This window comes from Ochotona curzoniae, unplaced genomic scaffold (genome assembly GCF_017591425.1).
Source record: "Ochotona curzoniae isolate NIBS_2020 unplaced genomic scaffold, NIBS_Ocur_1.0 scaffold_1037, whole genome shotgun sequence".
NCBI classification, from domain to species: domain Eukaryota; kingdom Metazoa; phylum Chordata; class Mammalia; order Lagomorpha; family Ochotonidae; genus Ochotona; species Ochotona curzoniae.
The window spans coordinates 6,148,690-6,163,870 of NW_024467083.1; the positions used below are offsets into that span (position 1 = coordinate 6,148,690).

General features: G+C 36.6%; 1 protein-coding gene across 2 annotated transcripts in view; it reads right to left on the reverse strand.

Annotated features, from left to right (window-relative positions):
* ARHGAP29 (Rho GTPase activating protein 29) overlaps nt 1-15,181 on the reverse strand; it is a 59,151-nt gene that overhangs the window by 16,072 nt on the left and 27,898 nt on the right. For both annotated transcript variants that reach the window (XM_040998957.1, XM_040998958.1), the window contains 12 exons: nt 14,289-14,385; nt 13,835-13,907; nt 11,796-11,844; nt 11,191-11,328; nt 10,673-10,737; nt 10,177-10,287; nt 9,998-10,078; nt 9,635-9,823; nt 8,379-8,516; nt 1,178-1,335; nt 561-700; nt 236-340 (listed from right to left, as the gene is read on the reverse strand). In XM_040998957.1, the coding sequence (XP_040854891.1) occupies nt 236-340; nt 561-700; nt 1,178-1,335; nt 8,379-8,516; nt 9,635-9,823; nt 9,998-10,078; nt 10,177-10,287; nt 10,673-10,737; nt 11,191-11,328; nt 11,796-11,844; nt 13,835-13,907; nt 14,289-14,385 (1,344 nt within the window). The remainder of the gene's footprint in view (nt 1-235; nt 341-560; nt 701-1,177; nt 1,336-8,378; nt 8,517-9,634; nt 9,824-9,997; nt 10,079-10,176; nt 10,288-10,672; nt 10,738-11,190; nt 11,329-11,795; nt 11,845-13,834; nt 13,908-14,288; nt 14,386-15,181) is intronic.

The following is a 15,181-nucleotide window of genomic DNA, read 5'->3' on the forward strand; positions in this document are numbered from 1 at the left end:
GGTATGAAGCAGTGCTATCAAGGAGTTGTACACAGGAAGCCTTTACGACCCAGATAATGTTCTTTCCTAGTATGGGTTATGTACAGACAAGGGTTTTCTTCATGTTTTTTCTTTAAGCTGCACACATGAACGTACATTCTCTCTACACATGGACCAGTTCCTTACCAAACAACTCAACAAAGGACTTTTTAATCTTTCACTGAATTTTTACTGCCAGACTTAAACATTTACATACCTGGACTTACAGATTCAGAATCCAGAGATCTAGATTCACTGCTTCCTCCAGTACTTTCAGAGTCACTAAACATCCCAAATGTCCATGATCGTATAAAAGAAGTCCCTTGAAGAAAAGGACACTAAGTCAAAGCTTGAGTATTAGTATACTAAGCAGAATACAGCACAGTGACTCCAACAACCAATTCTAAATTCAGGTCCGGTAGTTATAACTGGGAATGGTTTCCCACACTTACAATGTCTGCTTTTCTCAGCCCAGAGCTCCACCTCACTCAAATCACATGTGAGTAATTCACTCTGTGTGAATCTGCAGTGTGGCAACATACCTGTGATATCTGCACTGTTGGAGCATCTGTCCTCTTCAATTCTATGAGAATTGTCAGGAAGGCGCACAGCATCCTCTACAGAGTCAGCAGGTCTATATCCAGAAGTCTGGGGGCTGTTTGTTAACTGCTTACTTACGTTCCTAAGAAAAACCAAATAAAGCTTAGTACTCAGAAGAATAACTGATAGTCTATGTTTGTTTTTATTCAAAATGACTTGTTAATTTAATGAATGGAATAATCAAACTAATTATTAAGAACAAATAATATTCTATCATTCAGCTTCTTATAAAAGATGTGAATACAACTTTTAAATTACTCTTATTTATTATGGTTGAGACATAGAAAGAAATAGGAAAGAAATAGCCAAAATAATTCAAGTAATTCAAGTTTTGCGGGAAAGGCAGGGTACACTGTGGGGGCACTCAAAACACACAGCTGTCACACTCCAGTCTCACACAATGTTTCCAGGAAGCTGTGCTCTCAGGCCAAGTCATACCTACTCTTCAGATATACTAAGAAACCACAAGAAAAGCTTCAGGAATCTTAAAGCAAGTTCTGTCAGTGTTAGATAAGACACTTCCTTCTACTGGAACTTAACAATGACTGCTTCATCTCACCCATCAACTTTTTCTTCTTCGGCTGCATTTGTAGCTTTGACAAATTCGCTGTACTCTTGGCCTGGATCATAGAGTTTGGCACTTTCACAGAGAGACTGTAAACTGCTGGCAAGGGAGGCAGCCTGCAGATGCTGCATCTGGAAGAGGTTTACTGTTACCTGTGGTCACAAAGACAGAAGGCAGAGGAACACACATTACCCAGAAGGAGGTAACTGTACGTTTATCTCAGGGACAGCACCAACAAAAAGACCACACAGTGAAGCATGCTATGTCGCCTGATACTGTTCAAGTCTAAACTGGGCAGGAGGGAAAAAAAACTTTTAGTCTAATATTCAGGAGTGATCATTCCAGTAAAAAAACAAACAAACAAAAACAAACAAACAAAAAACCCAAATACCTTCTACACTAAAAACTTCAAAAATGCAATTAATGTCTCCCTTCCTTCAGACTTTCAGATGATATGTTCTGATGATCCCCAACTCCATATTCTGTATCCTCTGCTTAAGGTCTCGGGTGAAAAATGCAATCATAAGCACTATTTTTTTTTTATTCATTCGTTACAGTTCTATTAAAAGAGAAATGTTTTGCTACTTATGTCTCCCACAGCACTCAGACAAATCATCCCTAATTTGTTTTAAATCATTATTCTAATAAACTTCTACAAATACCTAAACATACGATCACTACTACTATTTACAGTAACAACAACAACAGTTACCAAAGGCTACAATATGTCAGGCTCACTCTCTCAGCTTTACATGAATTAACGAATTTGACATTCCTCAAAACTCGGGCTTTAGGCATATCACTGCAAGCAATGTAATGCTTTTGTCAGAGTGGTGTTGGAGCAAAGAACATAAGACAGCCTGTGGTAGCGAAGAGTGACTCGAGTCCCATGAAATCATGCCAGGTTCACAGATGATAAGCAAGGATGTTGTTGTGGAGGGGTAGCTTCAACATAAAAAGGCCAGAGAAGGACCTTCTGAGGAGGCAACGCTGCAGTGGGGAGATGATGCAGCAGAGAGCCGGAGAAGCTGCTGGACAAGAGTGAGGCAAATAGGAGGAAGCAGTGCACAAGGGAGTGGGGAACACCACTGTGCTTCAGAAACAGTGCAACGGCGGGGCGGCTGCAGCGCACGGGAAGAAGGGGAACTTCTGAGACAACGCCAAAGAGCAGTTACCAAAATTATGGTAAGGAGCTGGAAGTAAAAGGAGTAAGCCAGGGATTTTATACAAGCTACAACATGATCTGATTCATTCTTTAAGATGACACTCTGGCTCCTGTGTGGGAATTTTTTAAGGGAATCAATGTGAATGGATGTCAAATTTCATTTGGTTTAACTATACTGCAAAGGCTCTGGTGCTTCCTTCACACGTCTCATGCTACATGAAATGACAGGATGAACTTCTGCTTAGACTCTGAGCCCTTTCCAAGGTAGACAGGCATTTCCCAAATGATGCTTGACTCAGCATATAATACTCTAAAAGTGCACTCAACAACAGTTATTTGTGTCCTATCTCAGGCACAGGAACTGAACTGATCAGGGTAACCACAGGCTGACAGTGGCCTGATCCTGCTCTTGATCCTCAAAGTAACCTGTATGCTGGGTACCTTTGATCAGGTACTACAACTTTTCTCTAATACTGAAAATATAACATGAAAAAGTTAATGTTCAAATGCAGATTTTGATTCCAAAAGTCTAGGCTGAAACTCAAGATTTGCTTTCTTATCAGCTCCCCATATGATGGCAATATGAGTGGTCCAAAGACTACTCTTTTGAGTACAAAGGCTTTTAAAATGTTTTCCTTACCAGTAAGGGGAAGCTAAAAATAATCTCATCAATTTAGTATGATTTAATCAAGTAAGGTAGTACAGGCAAAGCTTTTGGTACACTGACAGATACATATTCAGTCTTGACTGTTGTTTTATAGGGTACTTCAAAAACTTCATGGAAAATGCAATGAAAAGATCCTCTGAGAAACCTACATAAAAATTTAAACCATAGTTAAGATGGGAACTGTCTGCATAAACAACTAAGACCCCTAAAATAATTTTTAAAAGACTGAGGGAAAGAATAGAGAGGACTTTCCAAACCTGTGAGAAAATCACAAAAGGTCAGACATTTATTTGAGTCACTGACCCTCAGAGGAAGGAGAAGGATGCTACCAACAATATTTGAAGAAACAACTGCTAACAACTTCCCAAACTTCCCAAGAGTCAAATTTGTAGATTCAACAAGTTCAATGAATTCAAAATAGGAAAAAATTCATGCCAAGATACACCTTAGTCAAACTATGGAAAACCTAAGACAAGGGAAAAAAAAATCTAGAGCATATCTGAAAACAAAACAAAACAAAACAAAAACAAAACTATACCACACAAGGGAATGGTGATGATGGATTTCTCGTGAGAAACTATGAAGGTCAGCAGGCAATGGAACAGTATCTTTCAAGCAGTAAAAGGCAAGAACTGTATTTAGCATTCAGAATTCTATCTCAGGTGAAGACATCTTTCAGGAATGAAGACAAAGTAAAGTCAACCTCAAATGCAGAACAACCACGCCAACTCACTGCTTCCTATTACAACTCACTGCACACCTATCACAGATTATGGCAAAGAAGTTTTACTTACTAAACAAATGTTACCAGAAGGAAGATGGACTACAACAATCAAAAAATCATAGAGGAATTGTAAATACAGTAAACTACTTCTCTCCACTTAACAAATTTCACTTTTAAAAGTAAAAAGCGTAAAGACTGGTTTGATAAAATATCTGACACATATAGATGAGGTTTATACACATCAAACTACAATCAAGAGTTGGGGGAAGTCTTGATGATTAATAGAAGTGTCTATCTTTAAGAACTTTAAAGAAAAAAGGGAAAATAAATGGAAAGCATACAGAAATTTAAAAAGTAGAAATTGATAAAATAAAAAAACCAAAATGAAAATAAAAGCTGATTCTTTGGAAAGATGAATAAAGCTTGCAAATCTCACCAGACTGAACATGTACAGAGCACGGATTGCAAACTATCAATTTCAGGAATGAAAGTTGGGATACTACAACAGCCTAAGAAAAAGATTAGAGACCCAAGAATTCTATACATATAAATTTGAAGTCTAAGATGAAAAACAACCAATTCTAGGAAAGCCACAAACTACCAAAATGCACCTAGAAAAAAAGAAGTCAAATACACTGTCAAAAAAAAAAATTCCAAAAAAAAAAAAAAGAAAACTGTAAGCCCAGACCATTTCAGCAGGGCACGCTACCAAACATTTAAAAAAATCTACCAAACATTTAAAAAGTGACGTAAATTTGATAGAACTGTTCCAGAAAGCACAACATATAGAAACACTTCCCAATAAACATTTTATGAAGCTAGAATTACCCTAATACTAATACAAAAAATAGTATTAGAAAAAAGACAAACCAATTTCCTTAAAAGAAAAAAAAATGCTCATTAAAAGATTAATAAACTGAACCCTATAATATATGAAAGGAAAACTCGGTTTCAATCCAGAGGGTTTTAAGGCTGGATACTCAAACATCAATGTACTCCATCATACAGAGAACTCAAAATATGAATTATTTAATCACATCAAATGGTGTGGGGAAATATTTGATACAACATTTAATCACAGGAAAACTCAGCAAAGTAGTTGATTTACTTAATAGGTGTCATTTTCAAAGAATTATTTATGACCAAAAAAAAAAAAGATAATGATTTTCCCTTAAGCTGGAAAATAAAAAAGTGTATCTTCTCTCCACATTCCTATCCAACAATGCTCTGGAATTTCAAACATAGTGCAGTAAGAATAATAAAGGAATACAGATGAGAAAGATGGCAAACTGTCCCTAGTTGCAGGTAACATTACTCTCTGTACAAAACACTTCAAGAAACCAACAGAAGTACCTAAAACAAACAGGTGAACTTAGGACATTGCAAAATACAAGATCACGCAAAACTTAATTCTGTTTTGAAATATTAACTGAACTGAAATTTAAAATTTAATCGATCCCTATACACAGAAATATATATACAAGGTATTTGTATAGACATGCAAACAGATCATTCACAAATGATGTTAAATAAAGGCAAACACACATAGGTATAAATCTAATAAAATTTGAGAAACATGTTGAAAATTGCAAAATGCTGATTTTTTTTTTTTTAAATCAAAGACCTAAATAAATACAGATTTATAAGTCTGTGCTCATGGACTGTGTAACTATATTTAGTTAGAATGCTGCAGATACAGTCAATTTTCCACAATCCAATGAAGATTTAACATAGTTTTACCAAAATGTTCACAAGAGGTTTTTTTTTTGTAGATACAAATTGACTTTAACATTTTCATGTAAAGTCAAAAGATCTTAAATATTCCTTAAGTATAAAAGGAAGCTGGCAGTTTTACAGCACTTGATTTCAAGGCTTGTTTTATAGCAAAAGAAGGAAGATAGTGGGGTTTTGGCAAAAGTATAGACAAGAGTATCAACAGAAGGAAACAGAATCCAGAAACAGACCATTAGAATTTTGGTCAGTTGACCTGGACAAAGCTGCAAAAGCAATTTGATAGGAAGGGCCCAGTGTTTCCCCTCTCTAGGTTAGGCAATCCTTAGAGATGGCCCCAAGCAAGGCTGGGATCATGTCTTTCATATGTAAACCAAGTCCTAAGTATACCACTCCTAACTAGCTCCCACACCAAGCCAGGTACTACCTCTGGACAGAATCATCCCAAGGCCAAACTTACCTGTGCTGCCAAGCCCACCACAGTGCTCTAGACTAGCTAATCCTAAACTGTTACTTGCCTGCCTGGCATTCTCTGAGGAAACCCAATCAAGGCTCTGAATTCAGCTTTCTTCTCACTACCACTTCTGCCTGCTAAACCTGGCATTTCCCTTATGGTCTTGTGCAGTATGATGCTTCCTACTTTCTGGAGAAATAAAAGTAATAAATTCTTTCAATGTTACTGACTCTGTGTTGCCACTTCAGTCACCTTCATAAATTAAAATTTTATGACTACAACTTAAATTCATTTATTCATTTATTTGATTTTATTTGAAAGGCAGAGAGACAAGACAGGTGAGGTAGGAGAAATCTATCGGCTCACTCCCCAGATGCCTACAGCAGCTGGTACTGGGCTGGACTAAAGCCAGGAGCACAGATTTCAATCAAGGCCTACCAAGTAGATGGCAGGCACCCACATACCTGAGTCATCACCTTCCGCCTCCCAAGGTGTGCATGAGCAGGAAGCTAGGTCATAAGCGGAATAGCCAAGACCTAATGAGGCACGCTGACAAGGAATATGGATTTCTCAGTGGTGACTTAATCACTGTGCCAAACGCCCATCCACCGTGGGTACAATTTTAACAGAATACCCACTGGCTAAAAATGAGTCTTGACTTGTACGTTATACAAAAATTAACATAAAATGGATCACATAAGTATAGGTAAAACTATAAAACTTTTAGTAGAAAACACAGGAGAAATCTTTGCGCCCTGAGGTTAGGTGGAGTACTCAAAGATACAACACTAAGTACATAAAGGAAGAAAGGTGCTGGTAGGCTGGAGTGTATAAGAAATTAGGATCTTTTGCTATCTGATAGATACTGATAAAAGAAAAAAAAAAAGAGAAGTTTTAGTTGGGGGAAAATATATGTAAGCTCAATAGTAAGAAAAAAAAATTCAAAAAAGAAGAAAAAAAGAAAAGCCAGAACACAGATGGTAAATAAGCCTTTGAAGAGATGCACAACCCATTAGTCATTCTGGAAACAAACGATACCACCAACACGCCTACAAAAACAGATACAATTCAAAACAACAACAACAAACATAAAGCAACTGGAATTCCATAAACTGCTGGGGAGAATAAAAAATACTACAAACACTTGAGAAACCTGTCATTTTTTTCTTAATAAAAACATACTTTTAGCATCCCCAACAATGATCCCACTCCCTGATAATTCCCCTAGAATTATAAAAACTTGACTTTAAAAAAAGCTGTAACCAAATAATCAGAGCAAACTGTAAGCACCACAAACATCCACATGGTGAACAGATAAACACTGCCGTACTGTCACAGGACGGAATGCTGCTCAACAATGAGAAAACCAGCTCGTGACGCTTGGGTGTGTAACACTGAAGGAGCTCCAGGCATTGGGCTGTGTAAGTGAAGCTGGTCCCAGAGGCCACAAACACTAAGATTCCATTTATATGACATTCTGGAAAAGACTAAACTAGGAAGATGGACAATACAGCAGTACTTGCCAGGGGTCAGAGCTGAGGCAAGAGTCCACTTCTAATGGGCAGAGGCAGAAATTTTTCTGAGGTTACAGAACTGTTCCCTGTTGTGATCACGACTGTGTCTATACAGAGTCATGCATGTGTTGGATCTCTAAGAATGTACACTAAAAAGTTATGAAGAGGTAAGAAGAAACACGTAGATATATAGGATACTCTCTCATCAAGTTGAGTACTTTGGTTCAATTTTCTTACTTTATTTCAATTTTTTATTTTTTAAAATAGATCTTCAAGTACCAAAAGAAGTTTCAGGCATCAAATCATTTTTTGCAACCAAGCCAAGAAGATAAAGGCAATCTAGAGGCAACTTTCAACTCTTAGACTTCAGTTCTAACCAAACTAACAAAATTGAGGGGCCACAGGGCCGGGGGGTTGGTGGGAATAGGTAAGAGCTAACAGGTTAAAAGTAGTTCAAGGGCTAATGTTGTACCATAGTACATTAAACTGACCCCTGTAGTGCAAGATCCATATGGCCACCAGTTCAAGTCCCAGCTGCTGCACTTCCTATCCAGCTCCTTGCAAATGTGCTTGGGAAAGTAGCAGAGAGTGGCCCAAATATGTGGGCCCTGGCAACCATATGGGAGACCTGGAAGGAGTTTCTGTATCCTGGCTTCAGCCTAGTTCAGCCCTGGCTGTTACTGCCATTTGGGGAGTGAACCAGCAGATGGAAGATCTCTCTCTCCTCTTTTTAAATCTGCCTTTCAAATAAATAAAATCTTAAAAAGGAGCCCAAATTATATCAATTAGTACAAATGGAAAGACAGTTTTCAAACAATTTTTTTTATTCATCTCAAAAATTTAATCCCCTAAGTGTCATGACTTATCAAGCAGCCTTCTCTTTGGTAGACACAGACTTTTGTTTTCCTATTGAATTCAAAATAGTGAAGAAGTTACTTACAGCTTTCAGGGTAAGATCACACTGGAAAACAAGAGTCCGAAGTTGAGCTAGAATTTCTCTTTTGGTATTTTCCAGATCATTTCTTCTTTCTTCAACATTTGTTACACAAACTTTGTAGAGTTCATTTGCTTCTTCTACCTTCAGGGAACATCACAAAAAATATAATACTAATTACTGAATTTATTATTTTAAAACATGCTGAAGGGAGTAAAGCTAAATTTAAATAACTTAAAATCTATTACTCATGAAAAGTTTCAAATATTCTGTCTATTTTTAAATAAAATATTTGCAGAGAAAGACAGAATAATCTGTTTTGGTCAGTGATACAAAGGCACTACACTCTTACTAGTTAAATACAACTTACAAGCACTGTATTGGTTATCTGTAAAATAAATGTTCACTGCTATTTAAATGTATATTGGTTGCCTATAAAACAAAGGTTGCTTTCATTTCAAAGTATTTTCTATCTGTAGCTATCACTTCCCACTCAATCTTAAAGAATTTAGTTAGCAAAGCATTGTTCACAAACAAAACTTCAATCTATCCTAGCTAGCAGATACTGTAAACAGCACATGCAACACACCGTGTTTTCCTATAAAGTGATTTATTTCCTGAACACTCAAGTAAAAAGAAAAATTCCTGCACACTGGGACCATCACTGTGGTACAGCAAATAAACTGCTGCCTAAGATGCTGGCCACCCTATGTGGGCACTGGTTCAAGTCTTGGCTACTCCACTTTCAATCCAGCTCTCTGCTAATGGACTGAGAAACCAGCAGAAGATGGGGTTAGCCCTTATACCTCTACACTCACATGGGAGACCCAGAGGAAGCTTTAGGCTCTTGATTTGGGCTTGGTTCAGTTCTGGCCATCGTGGCCATTTGGGGAATGAACCAATGGATAGAAGATCTCTAACTGTGCTTGTCAAATACAAATAAATCTTTTTAAGAGTACACTAAAGCACTGCCTTCCCTAAGACACTAAGACTCTTTTTCCATAGATGAAAACCCCAAAATTCCAAAGTGGTTCTCAAAGCACAGCTCTAGATCTCCCTGCCAGCAGCTTCCAAAGTCCCCAGGGAATCTGCTAGAAATCCAATATGGCTGCTTCCAGTTCTTGTCCTTATTACTGAATCAGGAACTCTGAAGGCAGGACCTGCAATCTGTCCCAGGTACCTTGACATATACTGAAGCTTCAGAGTTAAACCCTTAGCTGATCAGTGTTAACTCAAGCTGTAAATGACAAAAGAATCATTACTTTCTGAAGAGCCTCCTCTTCCAATCTCCGCTTCTTTTCCAGTTGTTTGTTGAGGTTTTTTGCTAATCCGCCACTTGAACACAGATGCTCCTCTTCTGCACGGAACATGGAAGACTTTGCTTTTTCATATTCATCTTGGCGTTGCATGCATAACAATTTTGCCTTTTTAAGAGCAGTCTCTGTTTCAAACTACATAGGGAAGAGTATTAAACAGAATGTGAAATAAAACTTTTGATAAAGTTGCTTTAGCATGTTCAGTAAGATAGTATTCTAGGAAACTACAGAGAAAGGTGGCTCATTGGTTATACATTACACAGTTTACATATTCACAACAGGTACCTCAAACTCCACCATAACACTAACCATTTTGTTCTGTTCCTGTTTCCAAAGTTCTTTAATCTCTTTCCTTTGTTTTTCCATTTCATTTTTCCTTCCAAGTAGAGGCTATACAAGGTATTTTCAAAAAAGAAAGAAAAAAAAGCTATTTTTCAAGGGTATTACTATTAGAAAAATATGTGATTTGCATATATACAAACTTTTACCTGCACAAATTTGTTGGCTTGGAGAGCTGCAATTGTTTGTTGTAAAAGGTGACAGCTCTCTATGTCATTAAGGAGAGCATTGGTGAACAGAGACTGCAGGGGCATAAACTCCTAGAATTTAACAAAGAAAAGTCAAATGACACAAGAATCCCAGCCCCACCACAAGTGATCTTCAAAATGAGAAACTTCAAGTTTAGATCCCTCCTCCCTGAAAAATGACTAGTCATAAACAAGACGATACAAGAAAAACACTGAAGAAAGTTGACTGTGATTCGTTATAATACTAGGGAGTTAAACCAGCTACAAGACAATTTTTGTATAAAATGGTAGATTTCTTCATTTTTATAAAGAACATCTAACTTTTAAAGAATCAATGAAAAGATGAGAATTTTAAATTCTTTCCTATATTAGCTGAGATCTCTGATTCTGCAAAACACTATTAATAGCTTGCCTATGCAGTGTCAGGTAGAACCCTAGAAGTTCATACAACAGTTACCTGTAGTCCAATGTTAGTTCTAGTTGCCTCGGTCAACTTTACAATATTTCTAGTGGATTCCAATTCTGGAAAGGTTGAAGAAGAAAACAGAAGGTAAAATTAACAGACTTTTTGCTTTACAGTCTATAAAATTATCTATGATTCCCCAATTAAAATGTGATTACAAATACCAGTGCTCATATGGATTCTTAATGATGAGTGCTCAACAGAATTAACTGGGAAAAACTTTCAAAATACAGTTTATGAGACCTCACCACTCTGATGATGGAAGCTAGGCTAAAACTATTCAGGGAGTTCTGATTAATATTCCCCATCAAAAGCAAGTACTGTAGGAGAAAGTACACAGACTTTGGGAAGATCCTATTTTCTAGCATACAAGTCTTTTTTTTTTTTTAAATAAGAACAGAAATAGATAATTTTACTCATTACAAGGAAATAGCTACCAATCTGGAATATTAGCTGCAGTCTATATAAAATTGAGTCTTAATTTAGATATTTCATTCCAAAGATCCACTCACCCAGGCTGAGCTTTTTTTCAACCCATGAAACTATGTTCTTGATGTATTTGGACCATGTCTTAGCATATGACAAAGCCAGTTCTATAGAGTCAGTGTTCTTTAATAGCACATTGTCTAGTTCTAGAGGAGACAAACTTCCTGAAAATAAAAATATCAAGGTAAATACATGTTAAATATAATCACATATTAACTAGACAAAGAGGTATTCAGAACCTAAGATGTTCTACAATAACTATGGTTTAATATAAAATACAGCTGACAAATTTAGAAGTAAAGGGTGGCAGTTTGAACGGAAAATTGCTTCAAACTGTAATAGTTTGTATATGTATTCTATTAATCCTCTAGCTACATGCTTTGTACATGTAGCTCCAGCTATACGCTTGGTCAGTCTATGCCAGCATATTAGTGCAGCTATCATCACATTATCTACCCTACTCTAGAAACTTGTCCCCTTAGTTTTTATATGTAAAATCTTACACAACACGCCACAATGAAATGAATATACTAGGTTACTATGAGCAAGGAGAGTTTACGTAACCCACAACATTATTCAAGGCAATGGCAGAATGTACCGTAGAAGGAAGGAGTGCCTCGAGTGTTATTACCTTTTTCATTGGATGAGTCCACTGATTCCACAGAAACATTTTCAAAAGACTTACAGCATGGAAAAAAACAAATGTAAGATTAGACAACAAATCTATGCTTCAGAAACGTATACCAGTTTACTACTCTGAAGTAATTCCCACTGAAGCATTTCAAGAATTTAAAACGCAAAGGGTTGGAGCAGTCTATTTAAATTCCATAACACTTTGTAAGTTACATAGCTTTTTACAAGAGTACTGCAAGGGCCAAGAATGAAAAACCTCATTGTTTACTAATAACATTAGTTACCCTTGGTAAGTCCATTCAAAACTTTAAACTTTTGCAGATCCCAACATTATTAATCCAGAAGTTACAAAGGCAAACTAACAGATTAATATTTAAATAGAAGATATAGTCTGTATCTTCTATCCATCTTTTGCCATTATATTAAATGACAAGTACATCCCTTAAAGTCTTCTAGACAGCCCAGCACAGAACGTTTTGTAGTAATGAATTTTGTTTTGTATCTGTACTCTCCAATAGCTATTAGCTAGATGTACTTGAACACTTAAAAGTGGCAATTATGACTTGGTATGGATTTTTAGTTTTAATCAGTTATTAGTTTAGTTACATGTAAAGAAACTGCATGTGGCTAGTAGCTAACTTATTGGATAGCGCCGGACCTCTAAAAACTGTGAGATCTTAAACAAAACAAATTGGATCTATTTAGCTAAATAATATAGGAAACGCAGAAACTCAGTAGAAAGGAATTGAGAGATCCAGGTCTCAAGTACAGCTCTTCCACTCACTATATAGTATGGAGTTACATGTTTAAGTGTGCCCTGCTGCAAGAAGGGGATAAGAACACAAGTTTCATAAAGCTGTTTAGGGATCAGCATCATGTGAGCCTACCACAGTGCACAATTCACAGTGTCATTAAAATGTAGCTGTTATTTCTAAAAGCTATTGTGTAACATTTTTTCATCAAAGTAATTTACTTAGTAGTATTATGTCACTGTGACCTTATAAAAATTTGAATCTCTAGGTCACCCTAAAAACTTTGAAAAAGGAAAACCAGGAGTGTAACAAAGGAAAAACTATTTCCTCTTAAGAATCAGTCTGGGTGCACAGTGGAGGCCTAGAGCCTTGCCTGCTCTTCGGGGGCAGTCGGAATAGTTTGAAAAGGAAAACTTAGAAAGAATCATGCACAGCAAGAATAATTATCTTAAAACTCATCATTTTCTTTATCAAGTAATGGCTTTAGAAACAGTTACAGATTTTTGTGTTACTGTATTTACAACACAGATCTTATTCACATTTTACATATTTTAAGAAAGTTACTATTCTGATATAAAAGAAATAATCTGGTACATTTCCAAATATGTTTTACAATAATTTTTGAATCTGATAATCTTTAACGGGAAATATCAGCATTCATTCTTGATGCAGACTATTGAAACAGTTTGTATTTAGTGCAGAAAAAAAAAAATCAGTCAGCTGAAAGTTGTTGTTGTTATAAATCTTTACAGCAATATTCTCAATGCATTCCTCATACTCTATTATTATTCCACAGCAATTTGTCTCACCAATGAAAATCAGAACCCCAATTCTTTGACATCCTTACAGGGATGCTCTCAGGGAGGTTGTTAACAAGCATCTCAGGGTAAACTAATATAAATTGGGATGTATCGAAAGGCACGTGCATTCCTTACTTCTTAGAGTAGTTTTCTAAGTTCCCTGGGAATATCAAGAGGGAAAAGCAACTAACAGCTACTAAAATTCTGACATATGACATATATCCATTATATAAGCTGTTATAAAATGATCACATATGTTCTCATAATGTGATAGTCTCATGTAAAAATTTAACAAAATCATTGCTCCACAAACTGGCCATACATCAGCACATTTAAAACAAACTGGTCTGTTTTTTTTTGCTATGACATGATCATTTTGAAATTTGAAAGCTATCAAAGAGAAATGATGAGTTTCAGATGAGGAAATAGCTCAAAATTTAAGTTTAGAATACTAAAGGCTTTGTTTTCTTACCACCTTAGCCTACCTTGCTTTCCCGGGAAACAGGTAGTCGCAAGAAGGAATTGTTGCCTATATCTCCCATGAGGAAGTTTGTAAAGCTATCCAGGGAGGTTAACAAAAGAAAAAGATAATTTTAAAAAGATCAAGTTATCACAATTATTTAGCACAGGCTTCAATCAGCGTGTCATTCAGAACAAATTTTTAAAGGAGTCTTAAAAATAAAATTCTAAAAAAAAAAAAAAAAGAAAAAAATCCCGGGAGTCAAGTCACATAAACTACATAGTTGCTTGATAAGCTATGTAGATGCTTGGGAGCAGCTTCTCAAGAGCTACAGGCACCTCCAGTACAGCAATGAGGCAACAGAGATAACACTTCACACTGATTGGTACCCTCTTTCCCACGTCCCTCACTGAAGTGTGTGACATACTCTTCACCAGGACACCCAGACCTCAACATTTAATCGACAAGCCTCTACTTACATATTTCCAAAGGTAAATGCCAGAGTTTCAATGGAAGAAAACACTTCTCGGAAGAGCTCGTTTTTGTTTTCTTCATTAACTTCTGTGAAGTTCACAGCTGTAAGGAAATATTACTGACAGTAAGTGAAGGGGAAATATTTTAAATAAGATCTATACAAAATAATTTTTAAAGCATTCACTGTGACTTCAATAAGTATTACAAAACTGAGAAACTGGGAAGTTTAATATTTAAAATGGGCATGATGCTCAAGCTCTTTACTAAGGAAATTAACACAGAATCAGTGTGCAAAAGAGCAGATGGCATTTCAACCTGCTTACTTCATGTGTTACGGGATGTGACAAATGTACAAAGTGGTTCAATGTAAAACCAACCGATTTTGACTCACAGACTCCACATTATGCCAGAATTCTAAGTATGCTGCTCTGTGATTTTCTCTTGGTTACTGTTTTCTCACATGTTTAAAAGCAGCTAAACACATTAGAGCTAACTGAACATCAAGCACATTTTTTCTATCAATTACCAATAATGAAGTACCAAGAATACTTCAAAGTCTGAGGAAAAACAGGAATCAAAGCATGGGGTTTATTTTGATGCAAAAAAATTGTTAAATGCAAGTTTTTTCATAAAACACATTTTCTATATCATGAAAGAAGTTGCTTAGGGTTACGGGTAGACCAGGCCAAAGGTCTGGTGCATCTCCCTGGGCCAATGCACAGACAAGGGCAAGCGCAGAGGCTGGGTTCAGGCCAGGCAGAGTATCCTGGAGGGCCTCCTGAGGTCGGGCCACTGTACCCACTGTAGGAGAAGCCCACTGACATGGCTTTTGGCGTTGGCAAGCAGTCTGCTTTTAATCTCACGACGGCCTCAGAAATGTCAGGATCTCCAATCTCAG